This window comes from Lepisma saccharinum, chromosome 23 (genome assembly GCF_977018435.1).
Source record: "Lepisma saccharinum chromosome 23, izLepSacc3.1, whole genome shotgun sequence".
NCBI lineage: Eukaryota > Metazoa > Arthropoda > Insecta > Zygentoma > Lepismatidae > Lepisma > Lepisma saccharinum.
The window spans coordinates 49,740,165-49,766,188 of NC_139251.1; the positions used below are offsets into that span (position 1 = coordinate 49,740,165).

At 32.2% G+C, this 26,024-nt stretch overlaps 1 protein-coding gene across 2 annotated transcripts in view; it reads right to left on the bottom strand.

Annotated features, from left to right (window-relative positions):
- The window catches only part of LOC146005324 (uncharacterized), a 206,400-nt gene that overhangs the window by 68,099 nt on the left and 112,277 nt on the right, over positions 1 to 26,024 (bottom strand). For both annotated transcript variants that reach the window (XM_083144488.1, XM_083144487.1), the window contains exon 11: positions 24,483 to 24,641. In XM_083144488.1, the coding sequence (XP_083000614.1) occupies positions 24,483 to 24,641 (159 nt within the window). The remainder of the gene's footprint in view (positions 1 to 24,482; positions 24,642 to 26,024) is intronic.

Genomic DNA, 26,024 nt, shown 5'->3' on the forward strand with positions numbered 1-26,024 from the left:
CTAAAGCGAAATTTATTTGTTTTTCTAAGTGTAAAAAAATAATTGTACCCAAGTTGAATTTTAAAAATTTTTGCAAAATATGCCAGTATCAATTTGGTCCATTTATCTGAACCATAAATACTGTATTTGCATATTACCATATGTACTAATTAATCTTTTACACTGTTTGTGCCTGAAACTAATCAGTAACATAATGGCGGTATGAGAAATATACAAGTAGAAAGATATTTTAGCAATATGCAACTTGTAGCAATTAGCTATGTGGTTTTTGCATTGGTTTGCTTTGATGTTCTCTATCATTTGACACCAAACTCGATTTTTGAAATAATGCACATGAATGTGTTAGGGTTTAAGAAACATATTCAACAAATAGAGAGAATTCCAGTAAACATGGATATCATTAGGGATATTCATTGTAAACTAAGAGGCCTGTTTATCTACCATCTAAATAGTATCTGGTATCAAGTTGATCAGGATACGGGTAAACAATTATATTTATTTAATAATAACCAACCATCATATAAAATTCCTGTCAGTGGAAAATTTCAAATACGTATCTCCCCATCCAATGCAGCAGTTCTACACATAGGTCTAAATTTGTATAGAATTAAACACAATGCAATAGATCCAAACACAACATACGATGTGCAAGCAGGTGATTTCCTGTAAGCTGAAATATTTGGGGAGTATGATAAGTTAATTCCTCTCTTCATCGAATAAGAATAATCTATCCTCTCATGAATATATAAAAATACCAAACAAAAAAAATAGATATATTTGGGAATAGGAGACGACAAGAGATACCAGATAATTCCAAAGATAGATTAGATGAACGTCTTAAGAAACTTAAATCAAATTTATTAATTTTACAGAATTCATTAAATGTAAATATACAAGCTGAGATTACAAATCTCCAAACACAACTAATTGACCCCATAGTAAAAATTGATGGCAAACTCAAATCCCTACTTGAGAAATATACCAATTTAGCTTCAATAGACAATCTTCAAAATTTGGAAGAAAGTGTAGCCAAATTGAAAAATAAACTCGAGAAATTTCGACAAATCCAGATAACTAATACAAACAATTTAAACAACAATTAAACGACCAGGCAAATAGTATTCGTACCAAACTGAAAACCATCATCCAGGGTATCAAAACTCAAGAGGAATATGAACAGGTAAATGCTAGTATTGCCAAATTACAAGAACAGTTTCAATCTTTCAAGAATTGCAAACAGATGAACTGCCTGCAACTATAACCCAGGTTTAATTTAAACTTCACACCTTGGAAGATTTTATTAATAATTTTCCTTCATCTACTGAATTCAATGCCATTGCTCGTAGTGTAACAAATATTAAACTTCATCTTGAAACTCTTGAAGATTTTGGTAAAATACAAGCAAGCATAGCTCACATCGAGGATACTCTGGTAACCATGAAAAATGAGTTAATTAGTGTACAGGAAACTCTGGAATCAAAACTGCCAGGTATTACTGAAATTCTAGCCATACTCCAACAGCAGATTACTAAGTTAGAAAACCTCAATACCGAATCTGAACTATCACATTTCCATCATCTGATTGATGACATACAGAACAAATTAGAAATACTGCAACAATTGACACCTACGTTAAATGACATAACACAACTCCAAACAATTTTGAAAACTGTAGCTGATGCAACTCTGACTACACTTCAAAATACTGTAGCTGGGTTACCTACTTCGCAGGAAATCAGAGCCATGAAGAGAGCAGTAAATCGAATACTCAAATCAAAGGATATCAAAAACATCCAGGGGAAATTGTACAAATTAGAGAAACTATTGCTACTCTTCCCACCAACCAAATAATCAATGAACTCCACTCATTATTTATGGACATCAGAAATCAAGTACACGATCTTGCTAGCCAGAGTTCGAAATTAAAACTCGTAGAGACTTTACAGCAGATTATCTCAATCATCAAGTTACAAATTAGCACCATTGAAACAGCTCAATAATCGAACTTATTGAATTTTACCATTCAACTCCTTGATTTGAAAGAACAATTCAAACAACTTATTGTCGAAGCAAAAATTAAACCAGGTTATGATGAGTTGGTTCGTACTATCAATGAACACCTGAAACCAGTATTAACTAAATTGGATGATGTAGATTCCCATCAATTTTACTCTATCGAGGTCTAAGGATCTAATCTAGGACCTCTCTTATTTATTTTGTATGTAAACGATATTCCAACTTGTGTTAAGAACTCACAGATTCTTCTGTATGCTGATGATATTAAATTGTACAAAGTAATTAATGGTCTAGACGATACAATAGATCTCAAAGAAGATATAGAGAAACTATATGATTGGAGTTGCTTAAATGATCTCACATTTAATACAAATAAATGCTACTTTATGCAACTAACGAATAAAAGAAATAATTTGAGGTGTACATATTCAATTTGTGGTAAATTACTTCCAGAGGTGAACCTAATCAAAGAACTTGGTGTTTTCATTGATTCTGCTTTGACCTTCAAAGAACACATATCATATATGGAAAATAAGGCCTACAGATCATTAGGTTTTGTTATAAGGAATTCTAGAGATTTTAATAATATACATTGTATTACAACTCTATATAATAGCATAGTAAGAAGTAGACTTGAATACGCATCCGTTATTTGGTCTCCAATGTATAGATCGTACGAAAATAGTATAGAAAGACTTCAGAAAAGATTCCTAAGGTATCTCTTTTAGAAAAAAATATGATATGTCCCCACGACAAAATAACGTGAATTACATTAATCTGCTTGACATATTTAGATTTAAGAGTCTTAGTAATAGGAGGAAAATTTTAGAACAGTTGTACTTGTATAAAACAATTAATGGTGTCGTAGACAACAGCTCCTTTCTCGGTCAAATACAATTCAATATAAGAAAAAATAATCTGCGTAATAGAAATATTCTAACTTCTAAAATTTCAAAAACTCAGAAATATAGAAACTCACCAATAAATAGAATGTGTCACAGTTACAATATGCTTGTTGCAAACAATCAATGTGTGGATTTTTCACTTCTATTTGACAAATATAAAAGAATAATAGATTCAGTGCTATAGAAACTCTGATAGAATATACCTAGGTAGATTGTTTAAAATAAATGTTACCATTTACAGTGTGCAATATTTGTGAATCACGTATAAACCTCTTGCCTAAATGAATGTAGATAAGTATATATATGTGTGTGTATATACATATATATATATATATATATATATATATATATATATATATATATATATATCATGCATTACGTATGTTGTATGTTGTATGTTATATGTATTGTACGTGAATGAATGAATATGTGTTTGTATATTTCCATGTAATTTCTATTGTATTAATCAAACACAGTGTACGCCTTCTGTAATTGGGGAGGTTGAATCCTCTGTAGAAGTGCAAAGCATAAATAAATAAATCTTCAAATTGTTAGATTACAAAGTGTTCCAAATGCTCGAGGGCACTGTACATATGTTAATGCTGGTAATGTTTACAAATTATATCAATACACACATGCACGTGAATTTTTCATCGATGGCAATCTTCGATTTCTGAAGTTTAGATTTGTAAAAAATGGAAAACATGTTTAAGTTCCTCAGTTACTATAGATAGAAAATATGGTATACATAAGGCAGTTCAAATACCTATAGCATACTAGGATGAGTCTACCAACAAATATAAAATACATGAGGATGAACAATTATCTGTTTTTAATATTGAAATTGGTGATAAATTAATTTTTGATATAAAACACTTATACCCTGAAAATAATCCATTTTATATAATATTCTCTCTTCGTACTAAATGTCTAGACAAGATATAGTTAATGAATTACACAGACCAGAATGTAGTAACTACAAACGATTATCTGTAGTAACAAAAGGCATAGATGATCTATGGTAGTCAGACTTGATTGAAATAAACACAGGAATTTTTTAAAAAATGACATAAGATAAATCATGGTTACAAATATTTACTCACTGTGATAGATACTTACTGGTACTTGTGTTACCGAGGCTTTTAAATTAATATTTACTGAGTTAAAGATACCGAATTATTTGCAAACAGTGATCTTAAAGCAAGCATAGTAGAATGATTCAACAGAACATTAAAAAATCACATGTGGAAACAATTTACTTTACAGGGTAACTGTAAATGGGTACAAATTTTGCCTGACCTAGTTTATAATTACAATAACTCGATATATAGAACTATGAAACCGGCTGAGGTGACCAAATCTGACGAGAAAATATTGATTTCTACTATTCATTGTCAAAAATATAAATACACAACCAAAACTCAAGTTTAAAATTGGACATCAGGCGAGAGTCAGTAAATTCAAACATTTATTTGAAAAAGGTTTCACCAAAATCTGGAGCACAGAGTTATTTACTGTGGTTTGAGTTTTACCAGGGAACAGGTATACATATATAATAAAAGATAATTATAATAAAATACTGAAAGGAAGATTTTATGAAGAGGAACTTAGTAAAACAAAATATCCAGATACATATCTTATTGAAAAAATATTAAACAAAAAAAAACAAATTGTATGTTAAATGGCTGGGATTCCCAGACAAAAGTTGGATAGATGCAATCCAGGTGATTCTATGATACCAACTTGGAATGTTGTACAACGATTACCAGATTTAGTGGAAACTAGTAAAAAAATGGTGAGTTGTTACCCGATAATATAAGATGTCTCATAGTAGGTCCCTCTGGTTGTGGAAAAACTACACTGCTGGTAAATAATTTTTTGCTTGCCCCCAATTGGTTAGATTGGAAAAATATACACTTGTATGTATTCTCAAAGAGTTTGGAACAACCAAAAATAAAACCTCTTGACCACTGTTTAAAAAATTCTGTTGTGGTGTTTGATGATGAGATTCTGGAAAATCAAAATCAAATTCGAAATTTCTTGACTCAGGGTAGACACAGGGGAATAGATTGTTTTCATTTGGCTCAAACTTATTCCAAGATTCCCAAAGAGCTACTGAGGGATAATACAAACCTAATTTGTTTGTTTCGTCAAGATGACACTAATCTTAAACATGTTTATGATGATTATGTGGGGGGAGATTTAAATTACAACCAATTTTCCAAATTCTGTTCACCCTGTTGGAACAATAATGATTTTGGATTTGTTACAATTGATATGACTCGAAAACCCAACAATGGAAAATTTAGAAACAAAATCAACGATTTTATGAACGTAGAATCGATATGAAAAAACGTTATAACATTATAAAATAACCTCTAATCAAAAATATGACAAAACATAAAATCGAAGACAATTTGAAATTATGTGATTACCTGACCAAATGATTTAAAGGCTGGAAATCAGAGAATCGAGGATTCTATGAACAACACAAACGTCAAGACCAAACAATTATCGATGCAATCAGTGGTCTCGGTAAAGACATTAAGGGTGTCACAGAACAAAATAAAAATCTCATAAATGAATTGGTACCTCTTACTGCTAAAAATTATGCAGATTTTCTCCTACACCGTTATCTAGTATTCACACACCTCTGAACCGTCAACGACCACCTACCAAAACTATAAGTGAACCTGAAAAAATTGAGTTGGGTCCCTTGGCAAGGAATTATCTAAGTACTGGAAAATTTGAAAAATATGAAGTGTTTGGATTGTATCCGACCATGGAGCCAAATGAGGGTCTGATATGGAAAATTGGGTCATCTAGAGTAACATTTCAAGGCGATGATGTGAAAATTAATTTGGGTGAAAAAAACAGCTGGTCCAGATATCATGGTACTGTGGGGCTGTGGAAATTGATTACCAAAAAAACACCCCCGAGACTATACAAATGAAGATTACCAGAGTTACTCAGATATTTTGATATTGTCTGATGCTATACCAAAACAATGATACCAGTCAGAATAGAGTTAAATCAAGCAGTTGCAACAGTTCTTTAATTCAAAGACATTTTACAATTATATTTTGTTATTTAGTTGTGAGCATAATCTGAAAAGAATGAAGAAAATTCTGTTGTGCTACTCTGTTTAATTTTGATGTTATTTTGTTTATTATTCGTTACTATAGTGACTGTAAAATTTGGTTAATAGACTAATTTTGTTAAGTAACATTTGAAAAGTTATTTTTAATTTAAAATATTGCGACAAACTGCTCCACACCGGGGACAGTTGCAATAAATTGGCGACCTAGAGCCAGGATTCGAAAATTGTAAGTTGATAAGAACTGAACTGATAATGCTACAATGAAGAAAAGAGAAGTTCCTTACGTGCTTCGAAGTAGTGTGTGCCTTCAACCGGATCTCAGTGATGTTGCTGAAGTAAGCAACGAAGAGGACAATTCTGGTAAGCAAATGGAGGATTTACTCTGTTGTAAGGACAGATTTTCTGACACTCGCATGATTGAATGCACGTCATGCAAGAAATGGGAACACGTAAATTGTAGGGGTCTTACAGTTATTCACTGGGTAATATTCAACTCTATGAAAGAAGACTATTACTGTAAGGCATGCAAACCGGAATTCAATCCATTTACTCTAAAATCATACTTGGATACAGTAAATCCCAATATTGACCAAATTTTATCTGCTTTTCACTTGAGTTTGGCCCAACATGAGAATAGGTTGCAAAACAAGTTGCTCCAGAATACCGAAACGCTGGAGAATAGGTTACTTCAGAACACTGAAGCTCTGGAGAATAGGTTACTTCAGAACACTGAAGCTCTGGAAAATAGGTTACTTCAGAATACTGAAGCTCTGGAGAATAGGTTGCAAGAGAAGTTGCTCCAGAATACTGAAGCTTTGGAGAATAGGTTACAAGATAGACTTGATCAGAACGCTGAAACGCTGCGCGAAAGTTTACAAACAAACTGTGAAGTTTGGGGCACAAAATTGGTTAGGTTGCAGCAAAGTACTGAAAAACTGAACGAAGGACTCCAACATGTAGAAAATAAGTTGCAGGAGGTTTCTGATTCTTGTCAATCAGCTAATAGGTTACTAAATGAACGTATAAATGATGAAGTAACTTTATTAAATTCGAAAGTCAGTGATCTTGAATCAAAACTAGACCATCATGATGATGAGTTAAAACAACACTTATCAAACCAGTTGTGCCAACATGAAACTTCTATAAGTACACTACAAACAAATATGAATACTACTCAGGTAAAGTTGCAAGAATTTGATTCTATGCTTAAGGATTTAAATGAGAAATGCATTAACTTAGAGCAAAGCGATGTTATTTGTACTAGTATGGTTAGAGACGTTCTACAACCAGATAAAGAACTAAGTAATGATGATGCACTTATTAATGAACATAGGCACATAGCATGCCAAACTGATACAAGATTAAATTCTAAAATAAAGCATGTTGTTTTTAGTGAACACAATAAATGCGAAACATTTCATACAGGTTCTTCTGGCTATGATACATCTGATGCTGAAGTGAATTCTGTAAAGGAAAATGTAACCAAATTGTGCAAGGGCAAATCTGCTCACAATAAAAGTAGAAATAAATTTGCTAAAGCTTCCACTTCACAAGGCAAGAATACACATGCATTGCGGCATTGTGTTTTAGATAATACTGAATTTAGTAATAGCAATCCTACTGTTGACAAAATCCATTGTACATGTTCACTCAATAACCATTCATGTCTTTCTTCGTTGAACAACTCTTTACTGTATGATAATAAGCACGCACATACTTGTGATACTGAAAATAATGCACCTAGTTCTTTATGTGCTACAGACACATCAAAGCAAATTTGTTCTACATCTAACAGAAATTCCATACCTTCTAGAACTTATGTTGCTTGTGATAGTAAAGACAATTTCACAGGTCTTGAAACTTCAGTATGTGATTGCCAACGTCAAAGTACATGTCATTCCTTAATCCATGATCAGTTTCCTGATGACTTAAATGTAAATCATAGTCCTTGTACTAGAACAAACTGTACTTATAACCCGATGTGGCTGAATAATGATTCTACATGGAATTCTTATAATCAGTCTGATACATGCTCTAATAGATTTTCACGAGTTAGTGAACTTAGTCAATTGCCACGTTTTGGAGGAGATGTTTCAAAACAGTCTGCTAGAGAATTTATCGAACAACTAACTACAATGTTAAACATAATTGGTGTTCCTCCCAAGTATAAATTATGTATAATTCGTAAGTGTTTTTATAACGTAGGCGCTTACTGGTTCAACAGTGAAAAGAAGAGTTTCATTTCTTATGAGGACTTTGTACATAAATTTCTTGATCAGTTTGCATCTAATGAGTTATTAGAAAGTCAGTTGACATTGTTACGATCACGAAAATACAACCCAGCTTCAGGTTTGTCATTGGAAGCATACGCTTTAAAAACGTATTCTGCTTATTGTAACCTTGTGGAAACTCCAAACAAAGTTGAAGTAATACGGATGATTTTGAAACAGCTACCTGAGTCAATTTCAAAGAATGTGGGCTGCCATAATATTACAGATCTTAAGCAACTGACGCAGAAATTAAGGACTATTGATTTGTATTCGAGCGAAAAGAATAAAAGTTTATCTTTGCCCGGTGATAATACAGATTCTGATGACAAGGCTAATAAGAAGAGAAGTTTCGACAGACCAAAATACTTCGTCAGGCAAGTAAATGTGGAGCGGAATTCTTATGATTCTACAACACAGACCGAAAATGCAGGAATCAATGTAAATCATCGCCCATCTCCCAGAAGATTTGAACGCAATCCCTCAAGAAGGCAGTTTGTGAGGTCTGAAAGAATTAATAATAACGTAAATAATTCGAATTTCAGACTTGGCAATACCCCAACATCTGATAACAGAAGATATAGTAGAACTGGAAATTACAATGAACAACCAATAGAGTATGGTAATGCATCTCATAGTTCACAGGAAAATAGTGTTACAGTAGGCAGCACCAACTTGCAGCGTAATTCTGCAAATATGGAACACCTAACTCCGACTGCTACTACTACCACAAGTGCACATTCTTCTAACTACTTAAACAACTAAGGCAGGGTGATATGCTCCGATTTACCTTGCCACAAATAAATGCAAAGGAGCTGGATGGTAGAGTTAATAACCCTTATTTAGTACATGTTAAGGAATGTCTGAAGGATTATAATAAAATTAAATCTTTAGGCGTTACCAGAGATAAAGTTTTATCTGTAGCATTTTTATTAGAATGGTACGATTCTGAACCAGAGTGGATTATGTCAGAAAACGGTACTCCAATACCAAAAATTGAGAATCCAGAAATACAAGGTAAAATTGCGGATCTGTCTTTAAATTGTTTAATTGATACTGGAAGTCAGTGTAATTTATTAGATTATAAAATCTGGACAATTCTAAGTTCAATTATATCAGGAGCAAAATTGGAACAATTAGAAGGAATACAATTGGCTTGCTTTGCAGGAGATCAACGTATAAAGGTAATGGGTTTCAAATATGTAACAGTTCAAATAGCAAATGAGTTTTTCCACATGGGACTGTATATTGTTAAACAGTTACACGCTGATTTAATTCTGGGTTCGCCGTTTTTGTGGCAATATAAGGCGATTATAAATTACAGCAACGCAACCGTCATGCTTTCGAATTCATTAGGTCAGGAAATAATTACTCCGTTTTTAGTGCAATCTGAAGAAAGTCTTCCGTCAATGAAGGGAATAGTACGTTCTTGCAAATTACCAATTTCAACCACTTCACAAATTGAAGGAACATCTGACATCGCTTCGGAGGAAGATATTCGGCGTGCAGCGTACATGAACAATACTCTTCCATATGATTGTTTGGATCAGTTATTTCATCTTCTTCTCGAATACCAAGTTTTATTTTCTGACAGACCTAAAAAAGCAAATGTGGAAGCTTACGATATACAATTGGATACTGATGTGCCAATAATAGCACCCACTTACCCTGTTCCTTATGCTAGACGGGATGATATGGAAAGAGAGTTACAAAAATGGCAACAGTGGGGCGTTATACAAGAAAGCACATCTCCCTATAGGAATCCACTCCACATAGTCCCAAAGGCGGGAGGTTCATGGAGACCAGTGGTCGACTTCCGTAAATTAAACCAACACGTAATTTCTCCGATGACACAGGTAGAGCCTATCTCGGAATTACTACAAAGATTGAAGGGAGCAAAATACTTCACATCTATTGACCTTAGTTGCGGTTATTTTCAGATTCCTTTGACGCCAAGGTCGTTTAAGTTTACGGCATTTTCTTATAGAGGTATTTTGATGGAGTTCCATTTTTTGCCTTTTGGAATCAAAAGTGCCGTGAGTGTGTTCGTTGATAAAATGCATAAAATATTTGGCAATCATACAAATTCTTTCCTGATTGTTTATATTGATGATATTTTAATTTTCTCTCCATCAATTCAAAACCACTTAGAACATTTACGTTATGTTTTATCAACTCTGAAGACAGCTAATATGTCTATTAAATTGTCGAAATGCAAGTTCTTCCAAACTGAAATACATTTCCTAGGCCATGTGATTTCTGGAGAAACCATTCATATTGATCCTGAAAGGAACCAAGCAATCATGGATTTTCCAGTTCCTCAAAACAAGAAGGCTCTAAGGAAATTTTTAGGAATAGTAAATTGGAGGAGAAAATTTGTTCACAAATTTGCAATGATAGCTGCTCCTTTGTATGATTTACTAAAATCAAATAACAAGTGGGACTGGAAGGAGAATCATCACCAAGCTTTTAATGATTTGAAACAGCTAGTTACATCTCCTGATGTATTAGCTCAACCGGATTTTAGTAAAATTTTCCATCTTAACACTGATGGAAGCAAAGTTGGAATTGGAGGAGTTTTATGGCAGTTATCAGATGAAGATGAAACGTTAGTAATACAATATGTTAGTAGAGTATTGCGTGGTACAGAATTAACTTATTCAACTCATGAGATTGAATGTCTTGCTATCCTCTTTTCAGTAGAAAAGTTTAGTGTTTATCTTAGTGGAAGAACATTTGTTATTCATTGTGACCATCAGTCACTTTCATGGCTGCAGTCGGCTAGAAGTTTAAACCCAAGACTAAACCGCTGGGCATTAAAACTTCAAAGTTTTGATTTTACTGTTGAACATATTCAAGGTTCTACCAATATTGTGGCTGATGCCTTAAGCAGATATCCTGCAAGGTCACAGGGAGATTTATTCACATCGAAACTCTACGTTAATAATACAAATATCGATCTCCTATCCCAAGATACTCCACAATATTGGGTACAATCTCAACAGAACGATGAGCAGTGTCAAAAGTTAAGAATTGCGATAAACAAAGGAGATTCTAAGTTCGAAATCAGAGGACATTTTAGAATGCATGAAGATATCTTATTCTATAAATCTATTGCGTCTGAACACTGGAGAATATTTGTACCTAAAAAAGCTGTGGAAAAGGTACTGTATGATCATCATGATTTATGTGGACATTTTGGTTATTCAAAAACCTTCAGAAAGTGTTCAAAATTTTTCTTTTGGCCAAACATGAAAGCCAGCATTAAATTATATCTGAGAAATTGTCTTGAATGTGCCAAGTCAAAGCAGAGAGTGCAACGTATCACACGAGAAGATCTTCACATATTAACTCCTAAAATACATCAATTCCTTTCATTAGATTTGATTGGTCCGTTACCAGCTTCTCAAGGTTATCAATATATACTAAGTATAGTGGATCTTGCAAGTAAGTTTATTATGGTTTATCCTTTGCGTAAAGCTTCATCTATGGAAATTATCAATAAACTAAACCAATCGTATTTTCATCATTATCCTGCATGTCTAATTATATTAAGTGATAATGGTTCACAATTTAAATCTAAGGAGTGGCGAAGTTTTATTACCTCCAAGAACATCAAGCATATTTTTACTTCGCCATATTCACCACACGCTAATCCAATCGAACGCTACAATAAAGAGATTGTGCGTTTACTGAGGTTATTTTGCAAGGATAATCATAAATCTTGGGCTAAATGTTTGACAAACGTTGTGAAATTGTTGAACAATTCATATTCTGAATCTATTGGTTTTACACCTGCGGAACTATTTTTACACGATCAAGTTAAAGATAATATAACTAATATTGTCGATTGGCCTGAGAATATTGAAGAATTATCCTGGAAGGCAAAATACTTGGAGCTAAAAGAAAAACTTAAACATCGAAGAAATTCTAAAGGTGTTCAAACAAGCTCTGGTACTAAAAATATTGTCAAAGGAGATTTAATCATGATTAAAAATCATGCTAAGAGCTCTGCTTTAAACAAAACTATCTACAAATTGTATGATTTGTTTATTGGCCCATTCTTGGTAATAGAAGTAAGAAACAATTGTGCGACTGTAGTTTCTCTAGATGGAAAGGGAACAAAAGGTAGACAAAACCTAGAAAACATTAAACCTTTTAATTGTTCGGAGGAGAAAAGAAAGGAGTTGTTAAGAAATACTGATTTATGTTTTAATTGTACATAAGGGTTGAATTTGTTGTAATTTTGTGCAAAAACGAGTTCAGTTGTTTGCATTATGTATTTTATTATCATGTGTAAACCAGCATGAATTTATTATCTCTGTTCTGTTGATCATCATATTATCTTTTATGTAAGAACTTATGTTTGGCTTCTATTCTCATCAGTATGGTGTATGTCAATGTATTGAGGAAGAGTGTTGACACGAATAACAAAGGGATAATTATACAAAGTGTCTCTCTAGAAGAATGATAAGAAGGAATATATATATAATGTAAGTTGAATGTAATGTGGTTCGCATTTTTATTGAAGGGCTTCATTTGCACATATAGTTTCAAACGGAAGAAGTGCACTCGTGAAGAATAAAACCTTTTTAAATGGACATAAGATGGTTATGAAATAGTAATGGTAATGAGATTGCAGTAAAGAAGATGTCTACTGAAGATGGCAGTAAAGAAGATGTGAAAAGAATGAGATTGCTGCCAAAGAAGTAGTAGAAGAAGAAGTGAAGATGATACATTGAAGATGTTAAGTTTGAAAAATATACGTATTTCTACATCAAAGTATGATGTCAACGTTTTCAACCGGAGGAGGAGGCTATTGCAACAGTTCTTTAATTCAAAGACATTTTACAATTATATTTTGTTATTTAGTTGTGAGCATAATCTGAAAAGAATGAAGAAAATTCTGTTGTGCTACTCTGTTTAATTTTGATGTTATTTTGTTTATTATTCGTTACTATAGTGACTGTAAAATTTGGTTAATAGACTAATTTTGTTAAGTAACATTTGAAAAGTTATTTTTAATTTAAAATATTGCGACAAACTGCTCCACACCGGGGACAGTTGCACAGTGGGGATAAATACAAAAATCTCATTAAACTCATCTGGAACCAACTTAAAACCGGTAGTGGTATCAAACAATACAATACTCTACCTAAAGAGTTTGTGTGGGTGGATGATGTGAGAAAAACTCATAGATAGATTGCTGGTTATAGCCGGTGAAGAAAATGCTAGGAACAATGATTTCTATAATGAAAAAAATGGGTATTGTAAACATGATTAGTGACAAACTAGCCAATTTTATTGTAAATGATCCCAAAGGTATAGGATACTTAATTAAAATTATCAATACTCTTCCTCCTAAATTCTGGAATATATTAGAGGGTCGAGTTTTGGTTAATGATATTATTAATAAACTCCCATTCGAATTACATGTACCTGGTTACCAATACTGTGGTCCGGGGACCAAACTTGAAAAACAGTTAAAAAGAGGAGACGGGAATCAATCAACTCGATGCAGCTTGTAAAGATCATGATATTGCATACAACACACACAAAGATCTCGATAATCGTCATGTAGCTGATCAAAAATTGGAACAGGCAGCATTTGGAAGATTAACCAGTAGAGATGCTTCTTTGGGTAAAAAAATAGCAGCATTGGGTACAACAATTGCTATGAACACAAAACAAAAATTAGGGTGGGTCTATAATATATAAATACCCCTTTAAAAAATATGAAACCAAATGGTATATCAAGTTCCATATCATGATCTTAAAAATTTAAAAATTTGAAATCCAATTTTAACTAAAAAAAAACAACAGGAAAAAAGAAACAATGTATATCCAAAGGAAATTGGATGAAATTATTACTCAGTACACCCCAATTAAAACGTTTGCAAAATATAAGAAAAAAAATACATAGTGGTGGATTTATATTCCGTATTCCTGCCATCCTAGCAGCTTTGGGTGCTGTGCGAAGTTTAGCTGGTGGTAGTGCTCCTATTGCAAAAACTGTTATCGATTCAAAAAAGAATAAAGCTGAATTAGAGGAACAGAAACGTCATAATCTTGCCATGGAGAAAAAAAAAATATGCAGTGGTGTGAAATCCAGAGTACTCAGAAAAAAACCCACTTAGGAACGAAGACATTGAATCTTTAGTTAAAATGTTTAAAATTCGATATTTCAGGGGAGTTTTCTTGTCCGATTCTCTCCATCAAGATAGTCCCCATTCTCGAGAATGTGGTGTGGTTAATTTGGATAAGTTTGAAAACATTGGTACCCACTGAATCTGTTATTATAAACAAAATAACAATGTTTTTATTTTTGATTCTTTGGAGGGAAACCACCTATAGAATTATTTAATTATTTAAACCATCTTAATATTTATTACAACGACGATCCTATACAAGAAAAGGTAAAAAAAGGTAAAGTGGTCCCCTGTGCATAGCACCACTACAAGATTTCGATCAAATTATATGTGGTCATATTTGTATTATGATGCTCAGAATATTAAATAAAATACAACACATCAAATTACAAGGTTTTTTAAAAAGCAATATGATATATAGAATATGGGAATTTTTCATCTTTCTAGTGAAACTTCAATCTTGGAACTACATCTCCACGATAATATTATGTATCCAATATCCATAGCTCTGAGAGCATTCTACAGCATGTATCTGATTCCAAATATAACTTCATACAACAATACTATATTTGTAGGTAATAAAAAAATTATTATTCCTCCTGGACAATATAGCTTATCCACTCTACAATCTGAATTTCCTAACACTGTATTACTCTCTCAAAATTCTGTAACACATAGAGTAGATATCGTATCCACCAAAGAAATAGTAGATCTATATAACATGGGTGAACTTCTAGGATATCCGAACAATTCAAAATTAGAACCTGGTATTACACACAGGTAAATTTATACCAAACTTCCTAGCTTTTGAAACATTAAATATTCACTGTAATATTGCCAAAGGAATGATTATCAAAGCTGAAGAAAATTCAATTGGTACTCACAAGGAGACAGGTATCATTGCCACATTAAAACCAAATTCGGAATTTATGGAACCCCAGAATCTCACCAATCTATTTTCCTGTTTTTTATAATAAACTTAATTACATAGAGATAAGAATTACTAATGAGAAAAATGAGATAATTAATTTTGCCGGTGCTAATACTACTGCAATAATATAAATTAAAATGTAAATAAATACCAATGGAAAATATCGAAAGTTATGAATTACAATCATTCCCTCCAAACAGAAGGACATTTGCTAATCTTAATGAACCGAATAAGGAAATTCAATCTGATATTACAGTAGGCGATGGTTTTATTCATCCACATAGATCGGATCTGTATATAAAATTTGATATTCTAAAAAAAAATAATAGTGAAGAATATCCCCCTACTGCTAATGTAAAACTTATAGATAATTTTGTTCCATTCTTATTCTCGCAAATTGAAATCAGAAAGCTTGGTAAAGTCATTGATAGAATTGATTATCCTTGAATTACATCCACTACAGTGGGGAAATTAAAATTATCTAAATCAGAGAGTGTATATTATAAAGTTGGTGGATTCGAGGCTGGAACAAATATCATAACAAAAAGTCACACAGTACTGTTCCCCATGAGATTGCTATTTGGTGTTTTATCTGATTATAAAGAAATTATATGGAAAGGTGGTTTAAGTATCATATTTTGCAGATCACCCAATGATCATAATTCAATAATAAGATACAAAACTTTGAATCCAGATGGAACAGCCAATGATGCTAGTTTACCCGAAGCTGCAAAATGTGTGATTCAGTCTTTGGAGTTACATATGCCTATAGTTGAATATGAATCGAATTATGCTCTTAAATACAAAGCCAACATTTTGAAAAATCCTCAAATTCCAATACAATTTTATACATATCAATGCATACAGAGACCAGTAGAGGCTAAATTCTTTGAATTTGATATTACTAATCAGTTTCAATCTCTACAATACGATATGCCAGAGTTCGTAGCTGTATTGTTTCAGACAGGTAGAAATGACAAACAGGAAAGAAATACCAGCCAGTTTGATAATTGTAAAATTAAAAATATATATCTGAAGAATGGCCGAAATGAGGTATTCCCACAAGAAAATTATAATTTAAACATTGCAGATCACGATTATTTGAAATTACATGAAGCATATAGTTCATTTAAAAGAGTAACTGAAGGAAATATCAATATGCATTATAATCCATACGAGTTCATAGTTCACAGACCAATGTTTTTAATAAATGCATCAAAAAGAAAATTGGTAGTTATTAATGATCGAACAAATATTAAGTTAATATGTGAGTTTCATGAAACTTTACCTGAAAATACCATATGCAATGGAATTTTAATTGTAGAGAAATCATATATATTATATGATGTAAAAAATGAGAGAGTGATAGAACAATTTTAATAGAATAGAATATATTTTTATTTATTTACTTCAGAGCAAAATTTAGCCTTAGACTACTCTACACCACCTAACTCTGCAAATAGATATTACAATAAAATGTAAAAAGTAATTATATAACATGAATAAATTGAACATAAATAAGAAAAATGTTAAGAAAATATAATATTAATATCTATATCAATTTTAAAAAACTTGGATTAACATTTATCACATTGTTTATTTGTATTATAGTATCCATATTCTCTAGTATGGATATTGCAATCTAATATTTGCAATTTATTATCATTGCCATCAAGGACTATTTTATTTTTTATTGTAGTATAAACACCATCCAATTAGCTAGTGAGATGATATGCAGACATTAATTTTTTTCATTTTTATTTTTTAAATAGTGTATGAAATCTTCTATTGTGAGTCTTGCTGTACATGCTCGATTCACACCCTTAGATTTTTAATTTCTCCTTTCCCATCTATTTTCAGGAAATACATTTTTGGTCTGGTACCGGCAAATTCTGATATTTTAGATCATGCCGCCTCGCCTTTCATTTTCCCAGGGATCATCTGGTTTTTAAGACTGTATAATAGATTATTTTCTGAATAGTTGCTAAAATCGAAATATTCTTTCATAGCAAACAAATCACTGTATAAATCACATGTTTCTATCCCATATATAAAACCGTCAGTATCTATATAAGCTACTTTAATTTAATTTTTGTATCTGGGTTTCATAACATCAGAATGACATTTATACATCTCCAATGTAGATAATTCTAGGATGGTAACACACACAGCTATTGGTGCATCACACATTACATTGATATTGGATCTTTGAATAAGAGTCAGATCACAAGTAATTCTTGTAAAACCTGTGTATGTGGGATCGGCAATAAGTTTCTGGAGTTTTTTTCGATCGGACACCAAATTACACCTTACTCGATTTCTTTTGTTCTCTAGACATTTTCCATACATGGAGTTACTCATTAATTTATAAATATTTTTTTTCAACTTTCGAATTTGTTTGTATTCGATTGTCTGTATTTTTCTTAATATATTGAGCTAACCATATTTCTTGGTCAAATTTTAACCCCTTATGGATTTTTATTAATTTCATACCATGTTTCAAATAATTTTGTAACAGTTGAAAATGAAGCACATAATTATTTTTGTTTTCAAATGATAATATCAATTTTGTTTCCTCTGTACCCGAAACCTTTTGAGAAACTTGTGCCATAGCTAATCCATGGTGTTCGTCATGGAGATCTGAAGGATATTCCAAATCAACTTCCAGTAGACAATCTTTTGGATGATCTTCAGACCAGTTTAAGAAATCCCTGCTTTTCAGTTCTGAATTGGTCATCCATTCGTAATTACCAATTGGGAGTGATTGAGTCATGACATACCTATATAAATTATTCATATCAATATATAGAATATATTTATTTTTTCATCAGCATTTCATTCATTCATTTATTGTTTTCTGCCTAATTGGCAGGGTTTTCACTGGAATCTCCAGCTTTCCCTATTCTCCGCCTTACGCTTCGTAATAGCATACGACCCAGTTAATTTAATATCATCCATAAGCTGATATATCTTTCTTCCATGGACTTTTCCTCCTTCAACTATTCCCTCCAAGGCATCTCTTAGCAGGCAGTTCCTTCTGAGACAATGTCCTAACTAGTTTCTTTTCCTCTTCTTGATGGTCTCCAGTATAGATCTTTTTTCACCAACTCATTAGCATTATAATTAGATAAATATTTATTGTTTGCTTTTGCATATCTTAAAGGACACTGGACTATACCACCATGTTTACCATTTTCAACAAACATGAACTGCTCGATATTGTTGATGAGACCAATTTCAACTTTTGTATTTAAAAGCATAGCCTGCCAGGATAAACTGGCTGTTGTATACATAAAAACAGGATCCAAATTTTATTTCTTGAAAAATATATATCGAAAAATCTCGAATACATCAGCCAACAAGAGAATATCTAGAATCAAGTACTTGTCATGATAATCTCCCATTGATTTACAACCTAGTGTATTCCAAATTGTCTGTGCATATTGATAATCTAACTCACTACATTCTTCATTCTGAAGATGGTTATAAAATTTATCTCTCAATGGTAACTGTATCTCATCAAATTTATTAAAACTATTCATGTATTGATAGGGGGTAGACTCCTTTTCTCCTTAGCAATTTCATGTTATCACTACCAAAATATTCTGTTGTATGAACAAATTCATCATCAGTTAATTGACTCACCAGAGTAGCTAAACTGCTGGAAAGAAACTAATATGAATCCAGGAATTTAAGAACAACTTTTTTCCATTTTCTAATTGGTAGTTTTCTCTATAGCAATATATTTATCATTACTGCGTGTTATAATATTAATATTCTCTGCATCATATCCCAATTCTCTGATAAATAAATGTCCATCAAAATTTTGCAAATTATGAATAAATACTGGAATATAATTTGGTTTCTGTATTTTCAAGTTACATGAATTACAAATTGTATGAATATATTCTCCATTAAAATGGTTGTGGTGTCAAACTTTTGGATAATCTGAATTAAAATTATTTTTACAGTATTTACATTGTATGGTATTATCATGTTCCTGTTGTTCTTCTGGTGTAAGATCCTTCATCGGTTCTATATTATGTAAGATTGGGGCAAGAGTTTTCACCCACTCTCGAAGTGTTTTGATAAATATTAGAGATGAATCTTTGCCTCGATAAATGTATAGAGGTGGATTATTTTTTCCAAAAGTTAACTAATTTTAGTGCAAAGCTACAGGCTTCATGCTTAGCTACATTTGTTGTGTATTATGCATTTGAATCTGGAAAAAGATATTGCCATTTGTTTCTGTATTGTTTCAAAATCAGCATAAATTACAAATGGATGTTGTACCAATGAATTATAATTAGGAAATTTTATATTTTTGTATGATGGAAATTTGTAAGTTACATGAGGATAAAGATAACAATTTTCAACAGGTTCTTCTAATTGCTGTTCGCATGATTTGTTACCCCTTCCATAAAATATTGACAAGCATCTATCACATATAGTAATTTTATGACAATGTGGTGTTATTTCTTTATGTACCAATTTTGGGAGATTCTGTATAAGACAATAGTGTTTCTTGTTTCTCTCTGTAACATATAATAATCTTATAACATGTGCACCATCTGCTGGTGGATGGTGTCTGAGTACATACATATTATTATTTTTATTATAACCATAAACATGCACAGCTACCGACTGATTATTATACTGTTTATGTTGTTTTTCAAATTGCTCAATAGCTGAGATGTCTAGTGGATATTTTATTCCCGACATGGATTTTTTAAATTTTGTTTCGAAATCTTTGTATTGGGAGACACAGTATTTATGATTTTTAACTGGATGAAAATATGCTACGATGCACCAGAGAAAACATTTATTATCATTATTTTTAATATTCAATACAGCTTTTTGTTTTCAATCTGTTCAGGCAAATTAATATAACTAGATCCACCAAATGGGGTATATTTTGCTATTTTCAATTCAAGTTTATGGTTTGTGTCACAGAGTGACAAACCCGAACCTTGCCCTTCTTACTCTTGTTGTTTTAACTTAAGTTCTTCATAAATTTTATCATAAATATCATCTAATCGAAGAATATCATCATAGTGTAAAGTTAGCATATGGGTAGGATGAGGAATAGTTTTCATTTCATTCCGAAGATCATTTATATACATTAGTGATAAAATAAAATATATTTTGAGGGAACATTCTGTAAATTTTTTACAGATTTCATTTTTAATTTTGGATTTAACCCTAGAACACTACCGTAAAATTTACGTATGCTTCACGTTCAATTCCCTCCCCTACCTCCCACATCACACAACCTACCCCTCTGCCTATGGTATTCCTCGGACATTCTGTCAGGTGCGTGGCAGCACTGTGGTAAGGAGGGCGGAAGCAGTGAACGTCTTTAGTTTGTGCATTATGTGGAACTCTGTACGTCAATAATACATAGCAATAGTAACAGAAGAAAAATCTTGCACGTAATTTTGACGTGCATGTAGTAATAACGCCATTTGTGTTCACGTAAAATTTGCGTGAATTTTTCTATAATATCACATTTTTCTATAATATGATCAACATCGCAGCGATCAATGGATACATTATTCACACTCACAACTTCTACAACAATCAGGGCAACTCAGAAAAGAGACCATTCTCACGAATTCAGTTCATGCTTCACCTCCATGAGAACTTGACCAAGATCTGGCAGGAGCAAAGGCTAATAAATCCGGGACTATCACTGGAGTTAAGAAAGTCAATTTTGAAGGTACTGGGGAAGGAAGAGACAAGTACAGTAGCAGCCACGTCACAAGGGAACAGAAAGTATTGAAGTTTCTGCAACTACAAGAAAAGGAGGATGACAACTACGTACTGCTCCTGTGGGAAGCCAATTTGTGGAACACTACCGTACATAAAATTTACATATGCTTTCCGCTCAAATCCCTCCCCTACATCCCACCTTGCACCCACTCACCCCTCTGCCTAGCAGGATTCAAATTGTCTGTCGGATATAAGGCAGCACTTGAGTAAGGAGGGTCCAAGTGCTGATCGTCTTGATTTGGTTTGTTATGTTGTGCACTGTACGTCAATTTTACGTAGCTGTGTAAAACGAGAAATATCTTTCACGTAATTTTGACATTGGTAAATTCGATTTGGATACTTATATTTTGAAAACGAAAGTTTAGAAGCATGCCCTATTTTCTTGTAAGATTTTAAAATTACATTTGTTCCTTATTTACAGCGTAATGAATATTATTATTGTTTGCTTTTCATTGTTCAAACTTTTCGCCTTCATTCTTAATGTACGAACGGGCTTGTCAAGCAAGACCTTCTCTTAAAATAATCTACGTTTAATAAAACAATGTTTATACATTTTAAAATGAAGAATAATATTCCAATATAAAGAAAAATAAACAAAATAATGTTCACAATGAACAGATATTTGTTTTTATGATGTAGAGATTGTTTTAAAAATAGATTCCTTCATGTACGTAAAATTTACGTAGTGGTAGTTACACTGTAATATTGGAACACAGTAATGTTCTAGGGTTAAGATTAGCTAGAAAATTTGGAATATCTAAGGCTTTATTATTTATATCTGTTGTATCATATCCAACATGACATTTTTTTTGTTTTTTGGTTTTTTGGTTTGGTTTAATTTGTTTGTTATTCATTTTTTTATAATTAGGTTTTATATATAAAAAATAGGTTAATATATTTAATTAAAAATAATTATAAATTTGTATTATTAAAAATCTGTAGAAAAACAAAAAATATAAAAATATACTATACACTGCAATAAATATTTATTTTTTATATGTGTCTTCTCAAAAACTATATAATTTTAGGTATTTAATTATTAACAAACCTCTTCTTACAACCTCTAATTCTCAAATAATAATTTAAGAAAGCAAACCTTAATATTTATAACCTCAATTTAATAACCGGGAAATTCAACTTAGCCAACCAATGAGCAGAAGTCAAATAACCTTGTGGGCATGACATTCCCGATCCAGTATTATTGATGTGACATTCTTATCAGGCCAATGCCTCGATGTTCACACGCACCCATTACTGCATCGATCTCCACAAACGCACACTCGGTAATATTGGAATGCAAGAATTCTCGTAACAACACTATTGATTTGTCTGAGTAAAACTAGGTTACATGAAAATTCTTGCATGCAAGAATTATACATGACAACACTTGATTTTTTTGAGTAAAATAGGTTACTTCAATAATTCTTGCAATATTTCTGTTACTCCTTAAAAAAAGAAAAAGTTCTTTAAATTGAGAAAATCTGCAATCGAGAGATTTTTAAAATTCAACTTTGGTTCAATTATTTTTTACACTTAGACAAACAAATAAATTTCGCTTTAGTTATAAAAAAATGTTGAACTCTTTCGTGAAGCAAATTTTCACTTTTTTACACTATAAAATGGTTGGATTTTGGGGGGGTGGGCCAGAAGGTACCATTCTCACTACAATAATAATGTGGTAATAATAATAATAATACAATATAACAATAATAAAGAAAAACAACAACAACAACAACAATACAAGCTTCTATGTCTGAAGGGCTAGATGTGAAATCTTACTATGCTTCACTATATTGGGGAAGGGGAGGCCTTGGAGTGGGCATCCCCCCCCCCAAAGCAAAAGTTCAATTCACAAAGTGTGTTACACAAGTTATGTGATGGAAGAAGAGTTCGTGCAGAGCGTCAACATCAAGTTTTGGGTTAATCTAGGTATAACATCTAGGGACAGTGTGTGAATTGACGATGAGGATTCCAGGGATTTTATTCCCTCAAAAAAAAAAAATGCTTGGCAAAAGAAAATTATTGTTATCCCTGCCAGGGATGTTTGATCCCCCTGAAAGAACATCTCCATACTCTAAATCAAACACAATTGAAAAATCATTTGTGTCCTTTAATGGTCCAGCCATCAAAGATTTCACTTCCGAAAAGTATGCAGGCTTGTGGATTAAGGAAGGATACTGTTCTGAAACTGAACATCACACTCATGTCAAGACACAGAAGACTGTTTTCCACTCAAGATTTCATGGCAGAGTGCTGATATTTCAGATGTATTAAAATGTTCACATAAAACTTGTAAGTAGGTTGGATAAACATTAAGTTTGAACATTACAATAGAACTTTGATAGAGTTGTTGGTGTTACTTTTTCGTGTAACACTCATTTTGTGTATGAGTTTGGATTTGCTTATAATAAAATATACTAACAATAAGTGTTTCGTATTTGCCTGCAAATGTTACAAGAAGATTTAAATAGGTAAGAAAAATGCTAATACATACTTAAAAATGCTAGGCAATAGTTTGATTCACGGACTGACAAGATGCACAAATATACATACCTAAAAACCTCTCTCCCGAATATAAAACACAAATACGTAACTGAGTGGGCATTTCCCCAAAGCTAAAAATTAATTCGCAAGTGTCTACGAAATCAGGGAACGTGATACAGCAATACTATGTTGACCAGGTATTATCGAGAAGCCGTGGCACAAGAGGTTTCGGGAGAGCAGGTTTTCAGTTGAAGACGATCCATCAGGTCGACCTTCAACAGTGCATAGCGCTGAAAATATGGAATGTGTGAGGAACTTACTTCCAGAGGACCATGGATCGTATAGTCTTCCAACGAAACCCTGCTCCCAAAACATTTTGTTCTATCCTATTTATATAATTCATTATCAGTATATATCAGACATTATTTATTACGGTTTAAAGGATGACGTTGTAACATTGCACGTGTGTTAAATATTGTATTTTCTTTGTGTTCTTGTAAAAGTTATCTCACAGCTAGGTCATATATGATTCCTCCATATCACTAAGTAATCATAATCGGAGATGAACATCTATATAATTCGAGACAACAAATATAGTCACCAGGAGAATTTCATTCTTTAGTTACAAAAATATGTATAGACACAGTACATATCACAAAAACGTTCTAGTACATTTGAAGTTTCAAGAGAGAACCACATTGTTCTTTGGAGGGGATCTGCAGCTGAAATGAAGGTTGGCAAGGGTGAGGAATTTAATAAGAATGAGATAAATAAATAATTTTCTGAGAGTTCAGATTTCTTGTGATTCGGAAGATTAGAACCAACTGAAGTACAAATAGTTCATTAAGATTTGCTCACCTGTTGTGGAATCGGTGGAATCGGTGGAATCTGTGGAATCTGTGGAATTGGAAACTGAGAATCATTGGCGTAGCTACTTGTGCTGGGTTGAGGCTGCTGATAACGAAGGGGTGTCGGTATGGCACCAGTCCCTGTACTGGTTGATAGCAGATCTGGCATCTGTGGTAAAAAAGCAAAATGTACGTATTTTGAAGTTTGGATTTTTATTAGTAAATTGTTACAATATACAATACATCTATGAAATATATCTCCACGATATATTTATATTTATTTATTAACTAGTCACCTATATCAGAGTGAATGCTCCAATTACAATAGGCATTACAATTTGCTATATACAATATAATTTACATAAATACATAATACATGTTACAAACACATAGTAATTATTACACAAAATCTTAGATAAATACGAATACAAAAATTTATACAAATACAAAAGTTACACATAAACAAAAAATTGCATATTGTATATATTACAAATTTTGAACAGAGGAGAAAACTAAAGGACAGAAGAAACAAAAAATAAACAAGTAACAAGCTATAAAAGCTTGAGAATAATAAAGAAATTATACAAATGCCACTGTTTAATTATAAAACAGCAATAATCAATGCAAAGAAAAGTTCAAATTTGAATTAATTTATATGTATACAAAATTTAATTCTAGATATATGAGATAAAAGTTATAAATTGTATTTGAGACTATTTATATAAATATATCACTCTAGAATTGGATCTGTTTTATTTGTATATTATATCTAATATGTTATTTATACTATATAGAAAGTTTTTAATATTAAAAGCAAAAACCAAATCAGCTCCATTCGAGACAATATTATTATGTTAATAATAATCTAATGATTGGAGAATTTTGATGCAATTTTGTATTTTATTTATTGCAGTAAAATGGTTGTCTTACTCTTAATACCTTATAATTGACGTCAAAGTTTATCAACTGAAAAAGATTTTAACACTTAAGTATAACATTAACAAGTTTGTATAGTAATATATGGTCAGCCGTCTCACATCTTCGTTGAAGTGTTACACTTGAGAATTAATTTAGTAATTTAACATAGGAGATATGATCTTCATATGAATATCTCTTGTATTTTTTGTAGTAAATATGTCGTAAATTTTTTTTCTGAACTTTTTCAATTACTTTGACATGGCATGACATGTATAGGTTCCATACTGTACTCTCGTATGCTAATTTTTTGCTCGATCTGTCTTGACGAAAGACAAGGTATCTATCATCTATAAATTCGCTGTCAAAAATACTATTATGTTATCAAGTTTCAGTTAACAATATAATCAATATACCAAAGGATTTGCGAGTACAAATAAACCAGGGGTTAATTAGCAATAGATTAACTTTAGTTACAGAATAATCAAAGCACTGGATATACGTGGATGGCTATGTAGTAGAAAATAGGTATTCTGGCTAGTCTTTTGGCTTTAGATGTTGTTATATACTTTTTGCCCCCCCCCCCCCATAATGAACCAAAGTATAAGGAATCAATGGTTCCTGGGTTCGAATCCTG